Below are 24,688 nucleotides of genomic sequence, written 5' to 3'. Positions count from 1 at the left end.
TTCATACACTGGCTGGATATATCTTTTCAGAATTTAACATTAGCCACAGTGTAACACACAATACAGTTGTCTGATCATCAAGGCCAGGTTTGGGAAAATTCACAAGCAGAGCTGGTACTCAGTCACAGTTAAGTGACTTTGGCCCAGGGTATTGCCTGTTCCCAGGCTCTCCAATGAGAGTCTCTTTTTTTAAACATGATTGTGCTCCCCATGAGTCACAAGTACAAGAGAAGGAGATGGTTTTTCAGCTGTTGCCCCAGTGAATTTCAGAGCTCCTTTGCTTTTCCACTGAATAAAGAGCTGCGATAAATGCTGGGTAGATGTTAGGACTGCTCCACTAAAGCAGGCACTATCCAGTAGCTAAAGCAATCCTGAAGGTCAGGACTTGCCTCTAATCCCTTAGCAGAGCTATGGTGGTTCCTGAAACAGCATCTCTCCTTTAGTCTGTGACACCCATTCTCCATCTGCTCATTTTAGGTTGACAATCTATCTCAGTATGTTATTTCTGCGGTAACAGAAGACGAAGCTCTGTTTCGTTGTTTGTGTCTGCTGCTCTTGTTTGCTCATGTCTTGTGATGTGGAAAAGTGCCATCAGTGCATGGATTTTCATGAGTGGAAGTCTCACATCTCCTAAACCTCCTGAAATATTGGGAGAAGAAAATTCATGCTGCAGTCTTGTATTGATACATTTTTTTCCCCTTTTGCCTAACCAGTCATGAAAGAAAGGTGCAGCTTTGGTTTCAGAAACTAGTTCTTCTCTTGATTTATATATTCAGGCCTGGAGAAGAGAAGGCTTCAAGGAGACCTTCTAGTGGCCTTGCAGTATCTGAAGGGGGCTACAGGAAGACTGGGGAGGGACTACTTACATGGTCTTGTAATGACAGGATGAGGAGTAACGGATTAAACTGGAAGAGGAGAAATTCAAACTAGATGTTAGGAAAGGGTTCTTCGCAATGAGGGTGGTGAGACACTGGAACAGGTCACCTAGGGAGGCTGTGGATGCTCCCTCCCTGGAGGTGTTCAAGGACAGGTTGAATGCCTTGAGCAACCTGTTGTAGTGGGAGGTGTTCCTGCCTATGGCATGGGGTTGGAACCGGATGATCTTTGAGGTCCTTTCCACCTAAACCATTCTATGATTCTATGACTACTCTTCCCCGCTTCTTAATAAGACTGCACCTTGATGTCACCTCACTTCTTAATGTATATGGCCTTGAACAAACTTCCTGCCTATCCCTTCCAAGATGCTACCTTCCAGTGCTTGATCTCGTTCCCTCTCCAGGCTTGCACAGTAGCATGATAACAGTGGATGCATCGTTAAAAAAGACAGTTAAAAAAAAAAAAGAGCTCAATTATTAGTGAATCACTGAGTTGGTGAATAGGATACACTAGATGATGCCATCTCAAGTTCACTTGGCTAACACACTTCTACTGCTGCCCAAAAAGTTGACAGATGCTGCCATAGGCTGTACTTAATTTCTTACTGTTGGCAGCTCTGAATACCTTTCAGTTCACACAGCTGGCAGCTTCTGTCCAGAATGGTCCTGGCCTTGGCTGCAAGAATACCACACCACCTTTAGAGACATTGAGATGTTCAGTGGAGATTAAGCTTGACATCTGTTCTTACAGAAAAACTGGGATGTTTGTGTTACAACTTGTCACTGTTTACCTGGCATGTGGCAAAGATGGCACCAAGCACTAATATCAGTCTCTAAATTGCCACGTGTGGGTTTAAGAAACTGATCCAACACTGACTGAAATGTAAGGCACTGTTTCCAGTGACTTCATTCAGTTTGACATAAAGTTCACTTCACTCACAATCACAGAATGATAGAGGTTGGAATGGACCTCTAGAGATCACTAGACCGACCAGCAGGTTGCACAGGATGGTATCTAGGCAAGCTTTGAGTGATGCTGGAGACTCCAGCACCAGTTTGGGCAGCCTGTTACAGTGCTCCACCACTCTCAACTTAAGCTCCTCCTCATGTTTAGGTGGAACTTTGTGTGTTCAAGTTTGTGCCCACTAACTCTTGTCCTGTCCACTGTGCACCACTGAAAAAAGACTGGCCCCATCCTCCTGATGACCACCTTTTAAGGGTCTAGAAGCATTTATCAGATTCCCTCTCAGGCTTCTCTTCTCCAGGCTAAAAAGCCCCAAGTCCTTCAGCCTTTCTTCATAAGTGTCTCGGTTCTAATTTAAATTTCCCAGAGACTCAAATATAGTTGATAGAACCAATAACAACTTATAGGATGCCCTTTCCTTCCTCCTCCTTCTTTCCCAAAGAAAAGGAATTAGATGGAGAGAGAGAGGAAAGGTAAGCACACCCAAATAAATAATATCACTGTGATTTGGAAGGTAAAAAGAAAAAAAGTTTAACAATTAAATTAAAAGTAGGTGAGGTAGGGAAGTTACAAAAAATAGAGAGAAGGGAAAACAAGACACAAACCATGTAAATATACAACTAGATTTGATGGCAATGGGTTTTGTCTGCCTCGTGGTGATGGCCACACGGTGAAACAAAGAGCAGCAGGAAATGGGATGATGATGATTGCTGGCAAGCAGGAGGGAAACAAAGAGCAGCAGGAAATTAGGAGGATGATGAATTGCTGGGAAGCAGGAGGGAAACAAAGAGCAGCAGGAAATAGGATGATGATTGCTGGGAAGCAGGAGGCAGCGGGGAGAGATAAAGAAGAGGAAGTCCCTGAGCTTGTATGGATTTTAGAAAGGAAGTGGGAGTGGGCTAAATCACCACACCTGGTAGTGTTCAGACCTACCCCTGGGGAGGGGTCAAGACCCACCTGGGGTCAGGGTCAGGACCACTCCCTCAGGAGGGTTAACCCTATACAATAAGATTGATGTTCAGTTCCCTAATCATCTTTGTAACCCCTTGCTGTATCTTTTCAGGCAGTTCCCTGTGCTTGAACCGGGGGAACCCAGAACTGGACTTAGTATCCTAGATAAGGTCTCACCAGGGCAGAGTTGAGGGGAAGGACAACATTCCTTGACCTGCTTGACACACCTCCTTCTCAGTGCATCCTAGGGTACCATTGGCTTTCTTGGCCACAAGGGCACATTGCTGGCTCATGGTCATCCTGTTGTCCACCAAGACTCCCAGGTATTTTTCCACAGAGATGATTTCCAGCAGGTCAGCCTCCAACTTGTACTAAGCATGGGATTATTCCTCCATATATTTGCCATTGTTGAACTTCATAAGATTACTCCTCTGCCCAGCTCTCCAGCCTGTCACAATCACACTGGGACTGCAGCACAACTTTCTGATGTGTCAATCACCCCTCCCATTTTTGTGTCATCAGCAAACTCTATCCCTTCATCCAGGTCCTTTGATGAATATACTGAACCAAAGTGAAGCCAGTACTGACCCTTGAGGGACACCATTTGTCACAGACCTCCAACTAGACCATGCCACTGACCACAACCCTGTGAGCTCTGTCCTTCAGTCAGTTTCAATCCACCCCACTGTCCATTCCTCTATCCCACACTTCCTAAGCCTGCCTGTGAGGATGATATAGGAGACAGTGCCAAAAGCCTTGCTGGAGCAAGGTAGACAACATCCATTGCACACTGCCCACTGCCCACTCGTATGAAAGCTCTTTTTAATCTTCATGCAATGAATGCAAAACTGGCCTCTTTTTAAGGGTTTGATTTATCATACAATGTCTTTGAAATAGCAGTTTATGACTTGAAAATACTTTTATTCAGCATTGTAAGGCTAAATATAGAGTAGTATAAACATCATAGCATTAGTCATTTCTTCTAAACAGACGATGTTTAAAAGTCAACCTTTCAAGAGATAACAACATAAAGTTTTATAGAGAGAAAATGTGAGAGACTTAGTCCTGATTTTAAAATCTAAAGTAGAAAGCCCAGGAAGGGCAATGTGTGTTGTTGTGGGTCACTTTGCATCACGAGATGTATTTACAGTGGGCATTCCAAAGCTTTTGACAGTTCTGGGCTTTGAATTGAAATAGCTTTTGAAGATAACATTTCTGTGGGAGAAGATGTAAGGTTCTTATGAAGCCAGTCATTTGTCAGGGCATTAAATTTTATTTCCTGGTTTTAACTGCATGTATTTGTTGGAGGTTAACAACCAAGCACACAGCAGACTCTGACTCCAGTGAGTCCTATCATCATAAATAGTAATTGCTGCTTTGCTTCATCTGAAGCACTTTAAACCCTGAATTTGATCTCAAGCAAGATGACAGAATGAAGAGCTGCTTGGCGTTAGACTGAGCTCGTGGAGAGGAGCTGTAAGGATCATTCAGCTGGGGCAAGTGCCTTTGTGGAGTCCTCACTCCTTCTTGCTCTGAGCCATGAACCCAGCCACTCTGGAGAGCACATCCTCCGCACTACTGGAGAGGCAAGCACGTGTGGAGATGGTGGAGAAGGTTTACTCAATTTACATTGAGGTCTTCTGGAGATAGAGATCAGTACAGTGCATAAATACAAAGAGTACCTCTCAAAGTAATATTTTTTCTAAAAAGCCTCCATACTATGGGGCTCATAGTATTTAATTTAACCTTAAAAAAAATACTCCCTGCATTTATATCTAACTGCTTATTTCTACTGTTACTCTGTGTCCTATTACTGTCCTCCTCTCCATGAAGTATGATTTCATACATAAAAAGCTCTACTTCAAAAGGCAAAGCTGTTAGGAGGCAGCAACACCAGCTACAGGCCAAGCTCAAGGTTGATATTGAATTTGAATGACAATAAATGGCACCACCATGCACTGAGCAGTGCACCAAAATCATCCTGCAATCCTCTAGCTAAGCTTCTGTCAACTGTACTATGAGCATTCCTAAGTAGGCACAGGCTTGCATGCCTAAGTAGGCACAGGCTTGCATGCCTAAGTAGGCACAGGCTTGCATCCCATCAGCAGATCTTCCACCCCCCACACTCTCTTCTCCTGGGATCAGAGCTGGGAGGTTTGAAAATTGCAACAATTTCCTTGAGAGCAGCTCCTGCCTGCAAGCTGCTCTTCCAGGGGCAGTAGCTTGCCATTTGTTATTTTACTTTCTACCATCAGATTTCAGTCTGACCCAAGTAACTGTCTGGAGCAAGGTACTAGTTTTGTGATGTCCTCTGCACAATGTTGTCCTTATTTCTGTGGTTAGGCTAAGAGAAACCTTGCTTCTTATTCTCAGGGACCATCTGTGTTGGGTTTTTTGTGGGGGGGATGATGCATTTTGTCTTCTTTTTTTAAAAATAATAACTTATTTTTTGTTTTGCTTTTGAAGTGGATGCCTGTTGGTCTGAACTAATTGAAAAGGAGCATTTTCTAAGGCAGCCATGTGGTTCCTTCCCCTCCATCATTTCTCCTTCTTTCACACCCCTTGGGATACGACCTTGCCCAGTTTAGCAGGAACACAGAGTTCCCAGAAACCATCCACCAGAGCTTGGCATGAAGACAAGTACATGAGCAGCCTGAAGATTTCAACCACATCCTTTCAGGCCTGGCAGCTAGGACTAAACACTTGCATGAATTATGTGTGCGAATTGGGCTGGAAAAACACAGGAAACACTGCAGCAAGCATATGGATCTGAAGGCCAGAAGGATGCTGTTTAAAAAGCTCTCATCTGGTGTAGCTGCTCCATTTTTCTTGAAACAGGGGGAGGGTTTTCCAGGTTTGCCAGTGCTCACCCAGCCATCTTATTCCAGGGGCCTTTCATAGCCAGAGGAGACTGCCAGCAGGCTCTGAGCACTGTGGAATTTTCAGAGAGGGACCCAATGGTCCTAGTAAAGCTCTTTTGTTTTCCTCAACAGCATTCAAAGAGACCGAGACACCGTACTCGGAATGGGGAAAAGGGACTCCTTTCCCTAACCCGAGCTGTCAAAGAGGCAGAAAAGCTTCACACTACACAAGACATTGCAGTGCAAGGCCCATTTCCTCTGCTAAAATCGATCCTTAAAGGATCTCCTCCACCTGAAGGAATTGCCCAAAAGGCCACTGTAAGAAAGTGGTATGCTTACCTAGAGGGATCTCACAGCTTATGCCGCTGAGAAAAGGACCTACTAAGGTATCCAAATTACAGCAGCCCATCACCCTGGACAAGGCACTACTTAGTCAGCCGTATAAGCCTTCTCCTATTCAGGTGGCCCCAGAAATGACCGCAGACTCTGATAAATCAGGAGTGTGGGTTCACAGATGCATCTTCTCGGAGAGGGGGTCAAAGTGGCTTACAAAGCCGCTGCCTTGGAGATTGTTACAGGCCAAACCATCACTGAGGAGAATACATTTTAAGGAATTTGGGGGATCTAGTGATGGCTCAGAAGCAAAACCCAGAACGTTTTGGTGTGATCCTCCCAGCTGCACCACGACTGCCCACATTGCACGCACAGCAACAAGCATTTGTAAGCCTGCGTCTGATAAGCCTGGCAATGGGGCAGCTTCCTGGGTTACTCCCTGCAGCGACAGGTGGACAGGGGCATAGGACACAGCCCCTGGGCCTGCAGAGCAGCTGGTAACGCACAGCAAGTCCGTGCACATGTACCCAGCTTGGCTGAGACCGTCTCCAGTCTGAGACGTCAGGCTCCAGACAGACGAGTCCAGACAAGCGCACGGAGAGCGGCGGAGCGGGAGGCAGCGCAGCAGTGCTGCAGAGGGACGGAACGGCTGCGGCAGCACACCGAGTGTTCGCCTGGCTCAGAAAACCAGTACCCACAGGCTAGCCAGCCCCTCCTAAGGCCAAGGGAGCCCGCAGGTGGCTCCCTTTACTTTGAGGAATGAGGAGCAATTAGGTAAATTCAGCTTTCAACCTCCTTGCACTTGCCAAGGAAACGGAGCCATTAGTGGGGGGATTCTTGTCACACAGGCGCCCTCTGGTGGCCTGCGGCTGAACTCCCTTCCCGCTGCTTCCGCTGAGTGACTGCAGGGAGAGAGCGATGTGAGGGCAGTGCGATTGTACTAACAGCTGATCGCAGGTCATCATTTCCAGCTAAACTCCGTAAGGTTAGTACAGCATTCCACCCTGCATGCCAGTGGTTCCCCCCACGACTCTGGGGTGGTTAGAGCCTGACCTTTTTCTTTTGGCAAGATCAAAAGTAAGAAGTGTTACAACTCATTTTTTACAGGATCTGTGACTCCAGTACAAGCCTTTAGAGAAAAGCCTCCCTTTGCTGTGCTTTGTTTGTGTTTTCCACAGTGAAACAGAGTAAACTGTATTCTTGCTCGTGCTTTCCAGAAAGCTGGAGAGCAATACTCACTTTCAGGCTGTGACTGTTAATATGAATGCCAGCTAGCATGCTTCCATGGTGTAATTACATTGTTGTGCTGGCTGCTGGCTCTGGGGTATCTGGATGCCTTAGGCAAAGCAGAAGAGGCAGATTTCTTGCAAGCTCAAGTTACTCACGCAATAAAGAGCCACTGAAGATTTTGCCCCTGATGTTTTGCTGCCCATGGCAACTGCAAAGTGAGACTGATTGTATCCACTGCAATGCAAATTGTTTGAGGTAATGGCATTTTATGTTGAATAACTGATTTTTTTTTTTAACATTGGGGTTTAATTTTCCAGCAATAAAAAAAAAAACCTTTGATAGAAGGATTTGGTGGGGTTTAGTTGCCAGCAAGCTGAACGAGTTAAAGAAGAAGACATTTCAAATCTAAAATATTACTCAAGATGTGAAAACAAACCTTTCACTTTTTTAATCTTCTCTTCTCTCCTCTTCCAAAAGATCAGTGCAGAGACGTTGTCCCAGATCCTTGCTGATATCTAAGCTAGCACTAGCAGAGGTACTTACTTACTTCCTTTCCTGCTGGCTGCAGCAGCAGGACTTGACAGGTAACTAACCAACTTTTAAGGGTTCAAGTCATAAGCCTGCATCTGGGTGGGACATTCCAGCAGGAGCCTCAGCTGGCACTTGCCGGTTTGCCTCTGCTTGCTGCTGTTTTTAGCTGGTTTGTCTGTTGAGGTAGCAAAAATCTGAGGTCTCTAGAGGTTTGTGTGCTGCAGAACCTCACAGTGTGTGTTCTCCAGCTTTGATACTCGATTTCAGGCTCTGCAAGTGACTACACCAACCTAGGAGTAGCTATGCTATCCCTGCTCATTCAAAGTAGCCTGGTGTGTCTGAGATTTCAGTGCGTGAAAGTATTTGCAGAGTATCAGACTTGATCACAGAGTCACACAGATAGGAATGATGAAATGCACTCACAAGAGAGTGCATTAGGCTGAAGAGTTGAGAATAAGGTCAATAGCAATGCTTCTGAGCATATTTAAAACCCAGAAACCTGTTCTGTGAGAGAGCAGTACCTGACACACTTTTCTTGTCCTGGGAGAGTCTTTTTTTTTGAGAACAAGGTGGATAGCCCAAGTTGCAAAACTCTGGGCAGTGTACGGTCCCACAGCTACATCTGTGCAACAGCTTGCTTCCCTCCCAAGGCCAGCTGGCTCCCACACAGCTCACATCTATGCTGCAGATCCTTTTGTGCTCCCAAACGGTGGGGGGGGGTGGGGGTGGGTGTCATGCAAAATACCCAGTGCGCCTAAACCAAGATGGGAATTTTCTGGGTGAGAGCTAGTTGGCATAGACAGAACTGGGGACCTGGCTAATGGCTTGGTCAGTGCCTACAGCTGTCCTCTTTAGTGTGTTTTTATAGCTACAAGCCATGGATTCTCAAGGGCCATCATACATTTAGGAGTCAGATTACGTGGATTCTTTAGAGAATTAGGGAGATCTATCTGCCATCCACACTGTCTTTTCTACACAGTTACTTTCCAGATTAGAGATGTAATTTTATGTATAAATACAGTTATGTCTTATGAAAGAGTAATGATAGGCACAATTCCCTTGGCTACACTTCTCTGTGCTAGAAAATGAGGAGTTTGTGATTCAATAGCTGTTCTACTTACCACTTGTGATATGTAAGCCTTTCATAACATGGTAATGACAACCACAGTGGAAACCTCACCCCACAGCTGCCCATATCAGAGCTACACCTTTCAGGCCAGTGGATACTTCTTACTTTCTGGCAGTACATTTTCTACATCTGTAAGAGTGCTCTCTAAATGTCTGGTTTTTTCTGGGCTGTTCTGTGTTCTTAGGAAAATGGCTCAGAATAAAAAATAAGGGTAGACTGCAAGCCACAATTAAGTTAGCTCTTAACATTATAAAAACCTCTTCAGCATCAGGAGATATTAATGAAAACAGTGCTCCAAGACACTTCAGATGATCTGATTCATAACTGGGTTTTATAGGCTTTGCTTTGGTTTGCATGAAATGCCTGCAGCAGGAGAGGGGAATTGATTCAAGCCATCCTAAGCTTCAGTATTTTGGAATGGATTCCAGCTGCTTGAGATGATCACTGCAACTCACAGACACTTACATGGTGCAAACTGACAGATTCCTGCTTGGATTTAATGACCACAGATACAGTACCTGTAATGTGAAGAAAGTGATAATTGCCTGCTATTCATATGCCACCCATGAAGCAACTACACTAGGGATGACTTCAAGTGAACTCTGACCTGTCCATCACTCCTTTAATTGTCACAATATTGTTGCAATTTTGAAGGTGTTTATAAAATACTTAAAGAAAGAAGAGCTCATCCCAATGCTTACATTATTACTGAGGTCAGTTGGGCTGATGCCAAAATCCTGCCATCTGCCTTTGACATTGTAAGAAGGGCCACAATAAAGGTTATAGTTATAACTCAGTAGGGAGTAAATTAACAGAGATTTATAGAAGAAAGAGAGAAGGAGAGAAGGAGAGAAGGAGAGAAGGAGAGAAGGAGAGAAGGAGAGAAGGAGAGAAGGAGAGAAGGAGAGAAGGAGAGAAGGAGAGAAGGAAAGAAGAAGAAAGAAAGAAAGAAAGAAAGAAAGAAAGAAAGAAAGAAAGAAAGAAAGAAAGAAAGAAAGAGAGAAAGAAAGAGGAGAAAGAAAGAGAGAAAGAAAGAAAGAGAGAGAGAAAGAGAGAGAGAAAGAGAGAGAGAAAGAGAGAGAGAAAGAAAGAGAGAAAAAGAAAGAAAGAGAGAAAGAAAGAGAGAAAGAGAGAAAGAGAGAAAGAGAGAAAGAGAGAAAGAGAGAAAGAGAGGAAAGAGAGAAAGAGAGAAAGTAGGGAAGGAAGGAAGAAAGAAAAGAAAGAAAGAAAGAAGGAAAGAAAGAAAGGAAGAAGGGAAAGAAGGAAAGAAAGAAAGAAGGAAGGAAAGAAAGAAAGAAGGGAAGGAAAGGAAAGAAAGAAGGAAGGAAAGAAAGAAAGAAAGAAAGAAAAGAAAGAAAGAAGAAAGGGAAGGAAGGAAGTGAAGGAAGGAAGGAAGGAAGGAAGGAAGGAAGGAAGGAAGGAAGGAAGGAAGAAGGAAGGAAGGAAGGAAAGGAAGGAAGGAAGGAAGGGAAGGAAGGGGAAGGGTGAAGAAGAAGGAAGGAAGGGAAGGAAGGGAGGGAGAAAGAAGGGAGAAAGGAAGGGAGAAAGGAAGGGAGAAAGGGAGGGAGAAAGGGAGGGAGAAAGGGAGGGAGAAAGGGAGGGAGAAAGGGAGGGAGAAAGGGAGGGAGAAAGGGAGGTAGAAAGGGAGGGAGAAAGGGAGGGAGAAAGGGAGGGAGAAAGGGAGGGAGAAAGGGAGGGAGAAAGGGAGGGAGGAAAGGGAGGGAGAAAGGGAGTGGAGAAAGGGAGATAGGGAGAAAGGGAGAAATGGAGAAAGGGGGAAAGGGAGAAAGGGAAAAGGGAGAGGCAGTAAAGGGAGAAAGGGAAAAGGGAGAGGCAGTAAAGGGAGATTGACGAAAGGGAGAGGCAGTAAAGGGAGAAAGGGAAAAGGGAGAGGCAGTAAAGGGAGAAAGGGAAAAGGGAGAAAGAAAGAAAGAAGAAAGAAAGAAAGAAAGAAAGAAAAGAAAGAAAGAAAGAAAGAAAGAAAGAAGGGAGGGAGAAAGGGAGGGAGAGTAAGAAGAAAGAAAGAAGAAAGAAAGAGGAAGAAGAAGGAGGAAGGAAGGAAGGAAGGAAGGAAGGAAGGAAGGAAGGAGGAAGGAAGGAAGGAAGGAAGGAAGGAAGGAAGGAAGGAAGGAAGGAAGGAAGGGAAGGAAGGAAGGAAGGAAGGAAGGAAGGAAGGAAGGAAGGAAGGAAGGAAGGAAGGCAGCCTCCTCTTCTCCAGCTAAACAACCCCAGCCTCCCTCGGCCTCTCCTCATAGGCTTGTGTTCCAGCTACTCTCATTTTCACAAATGCACTGCCCTGAATACATCTTGCAACCAAGTCAGGTATGGAGTTCCCCTGGCTTATTACAGAGTGCCAAGTGAAGAAGCAAACCTTGGAAGTCTCACTCTGCTGTGTAAGGAGTCACAAGTAGTGCATTCAGCATTAAAGTTCCTAAAAGGCAGGTGGACATCTGTGCCTATCTACAAAGCCAGGTTATGCTGAAATAGCTTACAGGGACAGTTTGGACAACAATGCACTTCTGGTTGTTCTTAGAAAATACAAAGTCTTGAAGAGCTGTGCTGTAGTAGAGGAGTGGCCAGCAGAGCAGGTCAAAGATTTTTCCATTATGAATTGGAGAAGGAAAAAAAATTAAAAGATAAAATGTTCTGAGTTGTCACTATTGGTAGAAAGAGATTAGAGGAAATGAAGCTGGCATCAAACTCATTCTCTTTCACACATATAATCACCATTTAATATAGTACCTTTGAGAACAGAACTCTCTTCTCTTTCTTTTTTTGTTATTTAATCTTCAGCAAAAAGAGTGGTAGCTGTGCACAAAGCATTTGTCCCCAGGCACAAAAGGATGACCACCTTTGGAAATGCTCATTGATCATAAGGCTAGGAAAGGACCTTTTGTTAGGAGGAAGTTCTTCACAGAAAGTGATTTGCCATTGGAATGGGCTGCCCAGGGAGGTGGTAGAGTCACTGTCCCTGGAGGGTGTCAAGAAAAGCCTGGATGAGGCACTTAGTGCCATGGTCTAGATGACTGAATAGGGCTGGGTGCTAGTTGGACTGGATGATCTTGGAGGGCTCTTCCAACCTGTTTGATTCTATGATTCCATATAACTGAGGCCCTGGCACAAAGCACACACTTCAACCTAATTCTACACTTGATCTTTAATTTATCTTGAATAATGGCATATATTTTAGAGTGCAGAGGACTTCTTATGGAAAGTTAAGATCTATCCAATTGTATTTAACCTTTCCCTTCACTTACAGCAAGCAGGACAATAACATTGTTTTGGTTTTGTCCATAGTGCTCTGTATTACTAATATTTGTTTTGTCCCTAACTCTAAGCAAACTATGTGCTGCAGATGAAACACTGAGCATTGTCTGCTAATGCTTTGATCTATCTCAATCAGCTGGTGTGATTTTTCTAGCTGTAAAACCTGCTTTTCCCCCTCCTGACTTCTTTTAAGGAAGGCATCCTACATAGTGTCCCAAACTGGAAACAAACTAGGCCTGGAGCAGCCTGTGGTGAATCATAAGTATTACAGAAGGTGCCTGGGAAAATGTAAGATCTTTTCATTTAAAAGAAGCCATGCTAAAAAAGTGCTGTTCATGAACTTTTAAGGCCAGTGAGTTCTAATACGTATTTTGTGACAGAAGCAGAGTTATTAGCTTGTAATTATGGAGCAGCTGATTGAGGTTTGAAAATGTAGCCCTTTGTTGATGGAATTACTGTAATCCTTAGGCATAAGAGAACAGTTCTGCCAGTTCTGTGATTTTGATCTACTCTTATACAGATAGGCAGAGAGTGATACTGGTGTTTTAAAAGTCAGAGTTGAGCAATTCCCACAAATGCACACATTGCTCAGGAAAATTTCCAGACAGTCACTTTCTGAGGAAGGCTTCTGATCATCTAATGACCTTCCCAGAACCTGTCAAAGCACAGCATTTTGCCTGTGCTGGTTAAACCCAACAGTAGCTCTAAGTCTGTCTCCGAACCATGAAAAACCAAGCGGGGAAAGGGGGAAATCAGCTGAAAAACTTCAGTCCTTTCCTCGTTGCAGCCTTTGCTCAGGCAGACCAACACAGGGAACCATGAAAGAGGAGAGCCTTGCAGTACTTTCTGGCTTCATTACTGATGTGGAAGCAATCTCTGTGTTTTTCTACTCAAATTGTTGTTGAGGTATTTGACAAAGAGCCATCCTCCACAGAATGGGCTAAGAAATATTTTTGTCTTTCCAAAGAGTAAGCAGCACTGAGCTGAGATTGTTACAGACTGAAGCATTCCCTTAGCTGGCTGCAGGATCTCCTGCTCTTCATTTGAACTCAGAAGACTGGCTGACTTCTGCAGTCTGAGGGATAGCAAGGGCAGGAAGGAAACAGCAAAATGAGATATTTATGTACTAGCAGAGGTTGCCCTGGGCAACAAAAGCCTCTCTGTTTACTCTTTCTGTTACTGTAAGTGAGAGATGCAGTCCATTCAGCCACAATGAAACTGACCTCGGTCCTCAGTGCATGTTCTGGCCAGCCTGTGGAGGACCAACAAAAGCCTTCCTGTGCTGAAACGTCTTTGTGCTATTCTTACAGAGCCAGTGCTTCTGAGTAGTTTGAGAGAGCAAAATGAAGTAGAAAGTGCTGTGTGAGAAAACAAACTGGAAAGCAGCCAGGCATTTCCAACATGAATTTTGCTGCTCTCGTACAGTCTTCATTGTTACACTTTAACATTGAGACTTTTGACCAGAAGAAGGTGGCACAAGCCCCAGAATTTGTCATTTGAAAGCCTCACTATGAGAACTGCGTATCCTATGGCTGGAGCCAAGAGAAGAGCTAGTAACAACCAGTAGGCATTCAGAGAATTACTCAGTCCTCGTTGCCTGGTTTCTGAGTGATCATTCACAAACATCTATGGAGGCCATGGTGACCTGCTGTATATGCTGATGATCTGATCTGTTCCAGATCAGATATGCAACTCCACAAGCTCATCGGTAACCTGCCAATGCTTCGGATCACTTGTTTTGACTCAGTAATCAGCCCTGTGAAAGAGGTGCACATTAGTTCTTGTTTTCTTTTAAAGCAAAAGCAGATGCAATTGCATGACAGAGTAATGATCTTGTGATCATAAAAGACACATGAGGTTTTTTTTCTCTCATCTTCAATATGAGCTTAGGTATAAAACAATGTAGCACACAAGGGATTTTGGTGGGTTTTGCTGATTTGTAGCTCGCTAAAATATCATCATACTTCAAACAGCCACATTGGTGCCTCAGCTTATTTCTATTCTAAACATTGAAGGCCCATCGTGTCTGCTGGCTTTTGAAAGCTCTGCCAGCTGTAAAGGGCAGAGTGACCACCTAACTTTGCTTGTTCTTGCATAATCTTGTCAGGAGTTTGTCAATACAGAGCGTGCTAATTTTCTGTATCACCCACATCTCAAACTTAAAGCCTCACACATTAATTTATAATGGCTTACATACATTTTATTGTAAGTATACCATAGCTGTTCCAAATTATTTCTTCCTTATAACTGGAAATTATGATCAGTTACAAAAGCTGACTTTTTCTTTTTATTTAAAAGAACCCAGAAGCTAAGTCTTGGTAACTTCCAGAGAAGTGGGACTAAGTCTTGTGTAGTATCAAATGACTTGGTTGCATTCAGACTCGTTTACCACAGAGATTTGCATGTTGGTTATCAAGCTTGAAGTATTTGCTTTTACTTTGCCTTGAAACCTTGGTTAAGAGAAGCTTGCAGGCACAAGTAGCCTTTGAGAGAGTTCCACAGAGCAGCATTTTTTTTCAGTCTTTCTCAAAAAATAACAGCCTAACTTGCAGCAAACTTCCAAAAGCTGTATCAAGCAGACTGGTCACAGTTGGCCACATTTATGAAGCAAAATTTTCTGCCTCCATTAAAAAAAAAGAAGCCTTCTCTCTGTCATATTTTTTTCTGTTACAAACAGAGGAGATGTCAAGGTCTGTGTGTTTTATTGTTGCCACAGATTACTTTTTTAATGTTCTTTGGACCAGAGGTTATTCTTCCCCTGTACTCAGCACTGGTCAGACCACACCTTGAGTACTGTGTCCAGTTCTGGGCCCCTCAATTCAAGAAAGAAGTTGAGGTGCTGGAACATGTCCAAAGAAGGGCAACGAAGCTGGTGAGGGGCCTGGAGCACAAATCCTGTGAGGAGAGGTTGAGGGAGCTGGGGGTGTTTAGCCTGGAGAAGAAGAGGCTCAGGGGTGATCTTATTACTGTCTACAACTACCTGAAGGGGCATTGTAGCCAGGTGGGGGGTGGCCTCTTCTCCCAGGCAACCAGCAATAGAACAAGGGGACACAGTCTCAAGTTGTGCCAGGGTAGGTATAGGCTGGATATTAGGAAGAAATTCTTCACAGAGAGAGTGATTTCGCATTGGAATGGGCTGCCCAGGGAGGTGGTGGAGGCACCGTCCCTGGGGGTCTTCAAGAAAAGCCTGGCTGAGGCACTTAGTGCCATGGTCTAGTTGATTGGATAGGGCAGGGTGCTAGGTTGGACTGGGTGATCTTGGAGGTCTCTTCCAACCTGGTTGATTCTATGATTCTATGATTCTAAGAGAGCGGCTGCCTTGGGACATACCAGGATATCCACCATGAGCAAGGCTTGTGCTGGGTCTTGAAAGCAAGGCTAGCAAGCCCTTGCCACAGGTCAACTGGCATGATTTGTGAGCAGCAGAGGAAGAACTAATTCTGCCATGTTGGCAGATTGAAGTCATTCTTGTAGGTGAGAAAGAAGAAACACAAGGAAAAGCAAAACGCATTGCATGCAAATATCGGTCATGATACAAACTTTTCATTTGTATTCAGCAACCTTCCACTGATGGACTCTTGTACCACAATTCCTGTCATACTATATTGAATTTAGCATGGCACCCAGGAACCCACAGGAAGGATTAGGAATACATCACATTAAACCTTTTTCAAATACTTAACAGAAGCACCAACAAACTCACAGCCAGGGCTGAGAAATGGATGCTGAGTGCTGTGGCAGAATGCATCTGTCTTTGTCTCAGCATGCTAGCAACTGAAGTGTTCTCAGGTTGTTTCTCAGATTTCACAACTCAGAGTTCTGAGGAGAATTTGGAAGTGGTGATGTAGAGAAGAGTGGAAATCAGAAGCGTCTAAGACTGATGGTGTTGTCCATACTAGATGAGCAAAGCGTTTTGGAAAGTGCTGCAAATCAGTAGCTTCATTTTGACTGCTCTGAGATAATATCTTTGCATTGCCACAAGCTTTTACCAAAATTCCACTCTAAAGTTTTAATTTGGATAGAAGGAACAACCTCTTTCCATCAGTTTTAGGGGTGCTAATTATTTTTGTATTCTAGAAGTATGGTGTTGAAGATCAGCAGTACTGTAAGAATAGAAGAATTGCCTTTGCCATCCTCAGAGGCTGGCATAAGGGGGAAAGAACTGTCAAAGGATGGTAATGGGAAAAGCATTACAAAGAACAGAAGAAGAACCAGGACAATTACAGAATCATAGAATCAACCCAGATTGGAAGAGACCTCCAAAATCTCCAGTCCAACCTAGCACCCAGCCCTAGCCAGTCAACTAGACCATGGCACTAAGTGCCTCATCCAGTCTTTTCTTGAACACCTCTAGGGACAGTGACTCTACCACCTCCCTGGTCAGCCCATTCCAATGGCAAATCACTCTCTCTGTGAAGAACTTCCTCCTAACATCCAGCCTATACTTTCCCTGGCACAACTTGACACAAAGTGTCAGAGACATCAACAAGCTAAAGAAGATGAAGATAGATATCACTGGGCATTTTTGCCAGAAAGCTTTCAGGCTGAGTCCAACAGCAACTTGATCACAGGAAGTGGAGGATACATTGACAGAGAAAAAAATAAACTCACAAAAGTGAGATAGAATCAGCGAGCATCATTTTTGATCCAGTGAGTGGTAGAGGGAGAAGAGTTGGTTAGCAGCTGGGGAGGGGTAAGGATGGGATTAATGCTTTCTTAAGGGTTTACTAACTGACCTCTGACTTGTGTGCAAGGAGAGGTTATCTAAACCATCCCAAATGGATTAAAGGTTTCAGGGTCTGATTGTACAGACGAGGGAGATAGATAACAGGTGATTTGTGCAAAAAGGAAATGAGAGAAAGGTCAAAACAGGCATTCAGGAAACTATAGTGTTTTCCTCTTGCACAGAATGGACACCCTTCTGTGTTTCAGTTGTTTCAAACAAATAAAATACACATAGCAGGTATTACATTTTTTTCCCTAGTCCAGCAGCTGAATTTTTGACCAAGAAATTCAAAGTGCCTAAGATGTGTATGTCTAGTGTGTGCAAGCAATAAGCTTGCAGTTTTTCCATGGCTAGTAATGGCAATTGTGTTTCTGATACCTTCAAATAGGTCGTAGGGAAAATAAGACATGTATTTCTTACATGCAAATAAATTTGGCACTTCTTACATTCAAATAGTTGATGTGCACCTGACAATGAACATTTGAAGATGACCAAACCTGCTTTTTCTATATTTCCATGATGCTGAAAATGCAGAGAATGGCAGCCAGCTAAGCTGTGTTCTGTTGAGGTGATGCCTGCCACAGAGAGGAAAAACATTGAATAATTGCTCAGGTCTGTGGAAGGAGGCTTCTGCCAAGCAGCTGCTCCTGTGGGCTCTGATGGTCCTCAGCTTCTGCTGGAGGTGGCAAGAGCAAGAAGCAGCTGGCGCTTTTCCCAGCGGGGAGCTCTGTGGCGCCGGGGACTGTGCGCTGTGCCCTGCTGAGCCATAGCGCAGTGCCTGTCAGGCGGAGCGCCTTGGTCAGCACCCACCAGCGGAAGGGCTCACCTTGCTTCGCATGGAACATCCGATGCTTCTGCAAACATCAGGCAATTGAGGACCACTTCTGGTTTCCCAAACCTTCACAGGTAACAAAAATGACTTCATGCCGACACCAGCTGGTCCCTCTGCACCATCATATGCAGCCTACCAGCTCCGCAGACTTTTGTGGATCAGGATCTCTCAAGGGGTCACTGCCTCGGCCTTTTCTCTCTTCCTTGGACTAGTCTGTGAGCCAAATGCCTGATAGACCTTCTCAGTGCAGACCCAGGCAACGAAAGTACTTAGCACCTCAATCCTCTCTATGTCTGAATCACTCACCTCACTCAGCTGCAGGCCCACAATTTTCTCATTCTTCTTTCACTGTGAAGGTAGGAGATGAACCTCTTCTTGGAGCTCCTGGCATTCTTTGCTAGTTTCAATTCAAGTTGAGATTGAGCTTTTCTAGCACCATCCTTATTTTGTGGGCCTGTACTTTTTTAATGTGTTCTTCGTTTCTACATTGTCCTGATTTTCATCCACTGTATACAACAGTGTTTTCCACATTGGAGTTCAGCCATGGGGTCCCTCCTGAAAGACAATCATAGAATCAAACAGGTTGGAAGAGACCTCCAATACTATCCACTCCAACCTATTACCCAGCCCTAGCCAACCAACTAGACCATGGCACTAAGTGCCTCATCCATCAGCTACTCATTCTCTTATATCAGTGAGGGACAGACCTGTGCTTGGAGAAGGTTGTCCTGAAGACTTGCCAGATCTTCTGGGCTCACTCACCTTCACAAGTGCTTCCCACTGCATCCAAAGAGTAGCCAAAGAGTAAGATGTGGTTCTTCAGGACATTCATTTTGGTTTCTTTCTGTTGCTTTTTTAATTAAAAAAAAATATTTCAGTTGGTGAAAAAAAGTTATATTAACTGAGGAGGGCATTTCAGAGAAGTGAAGACATATTTGACTGATAAAATCAAAGCAAAATGTTTCCTAGGGAAAAAAAGTTCTTTTTCTTGTTAAGTGGCATGAATATATGTTTTGTGTTGTGATGTTAATTTTGGTTGAGGAAGCCAGAACATATTTCATTTAGGACTGGCATAAAGCAGACACGTTTAGTTGGCTGTTACCCACTTTGGCCGTGGGGTTTTTTTTTGCATGATAATTTCAAAGTGGTCTGAGTTCTGAAGCTCTGAAAGTCAGCCTTCTTTGTCTGTTGCTCAGCTTTACCTTTCACTGCTTTCTGAAAATCCAGAAATGTGGTTTTGATAGAGAGAGGATCATCTCCAAATCATAAAACTAAATAACCCTTCAAACTTTAGGGAATTCAAATTGCCAACCAGACTTCAATCCTGACTGAGGTAAATGTCAACCCTGGTCCTCAGGCAGTGAAGCAGACTGAAGGAAGAAGTTAAATAGGTTGGGGAACTGCCTTAATTACTTGAATATTTTTTTCTCTTTTTCCAGGAGATATTTAATTCAGAATCACTCAGTCATTACATTCCTGGGACTGCTGCTTAGCCTTCTAATCTAGTGCTTTGGTCAGATGGAGAGAAGCAAAGAGACAGCTGTTAATTAAACAGCATAGATGTTATGCGACTGCAAAAGTGCCAGAAAGTTGTTCCATTTGCTCTCATAATTCATAAAATCTAGAAATATGCTTTGAGGCAGTGACTTCATCTAAAAAGAATTACCAGTTCAAAGCGTATTAGTGCACGGCTGCTGAATAAGGCTTGGCATTAAGGGGTTCTTCATCAGCATTAATTGGATTAAATTACCTGCAGTGAAATATGAGCCCGTTGAGGAAAAATAATTCTTGTCCTTCTGGCTTCAGGAGCACAAAAAGGAGGGGTAGTGGAGGGTGGGGATGTATGGATGTGGGGCAGGGGGTGGTGGTGATAGTGAAGGGAAAAAGAAACCAAGGGGTAGTGCTCAGACTGGCTTTGTTTTAAGGCAGAGTAAGGGTGAGTTTGAACAAGGCGAGGGTGCAAAATTGTTGCCAGTGAAAGCTGAGAAGGGGCTGCCTTTGGGCTAGAAAGGGACTTTTGCTGACAGAGCTCTCAGGCAAAGAGCAAAGCACCAGTCAGGGCATGACACTGCAGAGCAGCAGTGAGGACTGAGGACCACGGGGGTCAATGGAACAGCTGGGACCCCATGGGCCATCTCCACATGCAAGGAGAGAGCAGGGAAGGGCAATGTGGCCTGAGATCAAATCTATGACAGAAACAAAACCAGCATCAGGACAGTGCAGGCACAATGCTTCAGAAATGTGAGAGTGCCCACAAACTCAGAGTTACCCACTGACTGGAATAAGGGGCATTCTGGGGCCCTCAATTTAAGAAAGATGTTGAGGTGCTTGAACGTGTCCAGAGAAGGGCAACAAGGCTGGTGAGGGGGCTGGAGCACAAGCTCTACAAGGAGCAGCTGAGGGAAGGGGGTTGTTCAGCCTGAAGAAGAGGAGGCTCAGAGGAGACCTCATTGCTCTCTACAACTACCTGAAAGGAGGTTCTAGCCAGGTGAGGGTTGGTCTGCTCTCCCAGGCACCCAGTGACAGAACAAGAGTACACAGTCTCAAACTGCTCCAGGGCAGGTTTAGGCTGGACATTAGGAAAGAGCCCTATTGGAATGGGCTGCCTGGGGAGGTGGTGGAGTCACCATCCTTGGAGGCGTTTAAAAGGAGGCTGGATGAGGCACTTAGTGTGTTTAGTTAATTAGAAGGGTTAGATGATAGGTTGGACTTGATGATCCTAGAGGTCTTTCCCAACCTGGTTGATTCTGTGATGAGACAGGGTGACTCTGTAGATCAGCATCACTGAATGTGCAAAAAATATCTTCTAAAGTATCCCACATATATCCCCCAGACATCCTGGCTTTGTTTTGTTGGTTGCTTTTCTCTGTGAGTAAACTCTTAAGAGTCTATTTTTGCTGCTCATCTTTTCTATTTTGCTTCAGCCATAAATAGAAACAAGCACCAAGCAATAGTGTTCTGGTGACTCTCGATTACTACTTGACAAAGCTGGGGGCATTAACTGTGTTACTGATGTAAAGAGATTGAAAAGATAAGAAGGAAATAACCATTCTAATAAGTCATCATTCAGCTAAATGTAACCTTTCAGCACAGTTTAGATGTTGCTAAACAAAGCTACCGGGTACAGATAGAGCCAACTCTGAAAAAAACTGTCTTTGTGGACAGAGCTCCACCTCACTACCTGCATATCCTTTGAACTGACAAAAGACAGGGCACACAGCTGGGGTAACTGCTGGAGTGACACTTGAGAGCTACTGTGATGGAGTTTTCTCTTGAATTCATAGAATCATAGAATCAAGCAGGTTGGAAGAGACCTCCAAGATCATCCAGTCCAACCTATCACCCAGCCCTATCCAATCAACTAGACCATGGCACTAAGTGCCTCATCCAGTCTTTTCTTGAAGACCCCCAGGGACGGTGCCTCCACCACCTCCCTGGGCAGCCCATTCCAATGGGAAATCACTCTCTCTGTGAACAACTTCTTCCTAATATCCAGCCTATACCTACCCTGGCACAACTTGAGACTGTGTCCCCTTGTTCTATTGCTGGTTGCCTGGGAGAAGAGGCCACCCCCCACCTGGCTACAATGTGCTTTCAGGTAGTTGTAGACAGTAATAAGATCACCCCTGAGCCTCTTCTTCTCCAGGCTAAACAACCCCAGCTCCCTCAACCTCCCCTCATAGGGTTTGTGCTCCAGGCCTCTCAACAGCTTCATTGCCCTTCTCTGGACATGTTCCAGCACCTCAACATCCTTCTTGAATTGTTTAGCTGAGCAGGAGTTGTGGATGAATATGCCAGTGTCCTCCTGCATATGCCCAGCTCCAACAGCTTGTGACCACCCCTGGTGTCTACTGCATGTTACTGGCTAGACAGGCGTTTGATCTGAGTGTGAATGCTGTCATGCAGCTAAGTATTTTTATCATCCTAGATATTTTTTCCCTCTGTAAAGGTCTGACAGTCTGTGCATGAAATGTGTCTCTATGGGCAATTCACTGGCATTTTCTGCTACATGTGTTCATACACTGCTGACAGGAATTTCATGACCTGTACATTGACTCACGTTAACTTATTTTGTAGTGTAACTGCCCATCATCTTTGGCAATGGCAGGTACACAGCCAGCTAATTCTGACAGCCTGATGCTCTCAGAACATCTTCAGGCTTATGATTAAGGACGAGTCTTGTGCACTTACGGGTCAGTGTGGGAAACCTTGTGAGTCTTTACTTCCAAGTCACACTGTGATATTACACGATTGGCAGAGGTGAACACAGACTGTGGAACAGAGATTATGAGAAATCATTACATAAGACTGATAGTTGCCTGCTACATGAAAAATCAATCAGTAATGCTCACTGATGCCATTTCATCTCCACTTCCTGCACTTTTCACTTTGAATGTTCCAATTAAACCACATAGCCAAAAGCCTTTACTACTACTAAAAATGCTACTCTGTGAAGCTTCATCAAACTACCTGTGTAGCACACCTCCATTTCTGTCCACAACTTGCCCTTTTTTGTCCTTGAAAATGTGCTTGTACTGAACATGTGACAGGAAAAATGACTTTGCAAGTGGATAACTTTCACAGAACCTACTTCATTTGCTGGCTGAAACCAGCCAGCAACAGAAACTCCACAGCTTTCTTCAAACCTAAACTGCCAGATATCACATGATAGATATTTATCCATTTCATTCAGCCCCACAGGGTATTTGGAAGTCAGTAGAAAATACTCTTCATGTGAGAAGTGATGCAGTCCTGCATTCAGTGGCAGTTCCCTCTCTGTTGGGTACAGTGCTCTTTTTTTTGCACCAGGACAGCACTGCAGGTTGCGTTCATGCTATGGGGATGCATTCTGGAGAACATCTCTGGTGCTCATGGGCAGCTGTGACCATGGGGCACTGGGTCCTTGTGAGTGATGACCTTCAGGCAAGTCAGTATTAGAAAGAGGCTCAAATTAAGATTCTGATAGAATAATTCCCATGTCTGCTGTTTGAGCCCTAAAAAAATTTAACTTGCTCAAGATGAGCAATGCTTATCTGATGAATGATTGCCAAGGGAAAAAAGAGAACGAGTGCTGTTCTCTTCTACAAGGCTTCTTTCAGCAATTTTGTTCAACAAAATAGAATATATTTCAAGGAAGAGAATGTGTCTGTCTGTTACAAATATCACACAGTATCACAGTATCATCAGAGTTGGAAGAGACCTCACAGATCATCAAGTCCAACCCTTTACCACAGAGCTCAAGGCTAGACCATGGCACCAAGTGCCACGTCCAATCCTGCCTTGAACAGCCCCAGGGACAGCGACTCCACCACCTCCCCGGGCAGCCCATTCCAGTGTCCAATGACTCTCAGTGAAGAACTTTCTCCTCACCTCCAGCCTAAATCTCCCCTGGCACAGCTTGAGGCTGTGTCCTCTCGTTCTGGTGCTGGCCACCTGAGAGAAGAGAGCAACCTCCTCCTGGCCACAACCACCCCTCAGGTAGTTGTAGACAGCAGTAAGGTCACCCCTGAGCCTCCTCTTCTCCAGGCTAACCAATCCCAGTTCCCTCAGCCTCTCCTCATAGGGCTGTGCTCAAGGCCTCTCACCAGCCTCGTCGCCCTTCTCTGGACACGCTCAAGCATCTCAACGTCCCTCCTAAACTGGGGGGCCCAGAACTGAACACAGTACTCAAGGTGTGGTCTAACCAGTGCAGAGTACAGAGGCAGAATGACCTCCCTGCTCCTGCTGACCACACCATTCCTGATGCAGACCAGTATGCCACTGGCTATATGCCACATTATTGCCTAAAATAAGAGGAGTGTGAAAAAGGGAGTCAGTATAGGTGCTACAAAACTTGCCACTCGTCTGGGGGTTTGTTCCTTCCTTCGGGAAAACATGTCTGATGCAAGCTAACACAACTTTAACCGTGACTTCTATATCCTCAGGGATAAAGCATCTGAAGAGTCAGAGTGATTCAGCATTTCCAGAGGAAGAAGAGGGAGTGAGCGAAAGGGAAGAGGAATGGGGCCACTAAACAGCGCGGAGCTGCTTCAAGCGCTATCACAGAGAGTAAGTGAACTGCAGCAGCCGTGCGTGCCTCAGACCACTCACCACTGCTTGTGTCCCCACACTGCAGCTCTTGGCATGCCAGCGGCGCCGGGGCTCCCTGGGGAGCACCCTTGGCTGGGTTTTGCAGCCACCTGCAAATGTGTTCTATGACCCTTACACCCAAAGATAACACAGTTATTTTAAAGTGAATTTTCTTTCTTTTTCTATGGCACAGAAATGTCATTTGTAAATGTGTTAGTGACCTGACATCCGTACTGCCGAAGCTTGACCACTGCGTGTACTCTAAGGCCTCTTGTAAATAAAACTGATTTAGCAACTACAAAATAAAGACATTCATTTAGACAAGGCTGAGTATTGGAGAGTGGATTTTGGATTGGACAGACAGAAACGGCTGTACAAAGTGATGCTTTCAGTTACGTGCAGCTTTTACCGGTATTGTTGAAGTTACTTGCAGTCATGGTGATACAAACCTCTGTGCCCAGTAAGATCACAGAGCAGATCCTCCTGGAGGCACTACTGAGACAGAAGAATAGTGAAGAGGTGATTGGGTACAATCAGCATGGCTTCATCAAGGGCAAATCCTGCCTGACAAACCTGGTGGCCTTCTATGAACAGGCCACAACATTAGTGGATGAGGGGCGAGCAACTGATGGCATTTACCTGGACCTGAGCAAGGCCTTTGACACTGTCCTGCACCACATCCTGGTCTCCAAGCTGTGATACACGGGTTTGATGGGTGGATCATGAGATGGATAAAGACCTGGCTTGATGGCCACACCAAAAGAGTGGCTGCAACAGGACCATGTCCAAGTGGAGGCCAGTGACAAGCAGATCCCTCAGAGATCAGTCCTGGGACCAGTCTTGTTCAACATCTTTGTTGGTGCCATGGACAGAGGCATTGAGTGCACCCTCAGCAAGTTTGCTGATGACACCAAGCTGTG

The 24,688-nt window shown here is 44.7% G+C and overlaps 1 protein-coding gene across 1 annotated transcript in view; it reads left to right on the top strand.

Moving 5' to 3' along the window:
- The window catches only part of PPP1R1C (protein phosphatase 1 regulatory inhibitor subunit 1C), a 60,207-nt gene extending 36,115 nt beyond the window's left edge, over positions 1 to 24,092 (top strand). Inside the window, exon 5 of the mRNA XM_064167213.1 lies at positions 23,624 to 24,092. Coding sequence (XP_064023283.1) covers positions 23,624 to 23,712 — 89 coding nt within the window. The 3' untranslated portion in view covers positions 23,713 to 24,092. The remainder of the gene's footprint in view (positions 1 to 23,623) is intronic.
- Positions 24,093 to 24,688: the final 596 nt, after the last annotated feature.

This window comes from Pogoniulus pusillus, chromosome 2 (assembly GCF_015220805.1).
Source record: "Pogoniulus pusillus isolate bPogPus1 chromosome 2, bPogPus1.pri, whole genome shotgun sequence".
NCBI classification, from domain to species: Eukaryota; Metazoa; Chordata; class Aves; order Piciformes; family Lybiidae; genus Pogoniulus; species Pogoniulus pusillus.
This window is presented reverse-complemented; position numbering and strand designations above follow the sequence as displayed.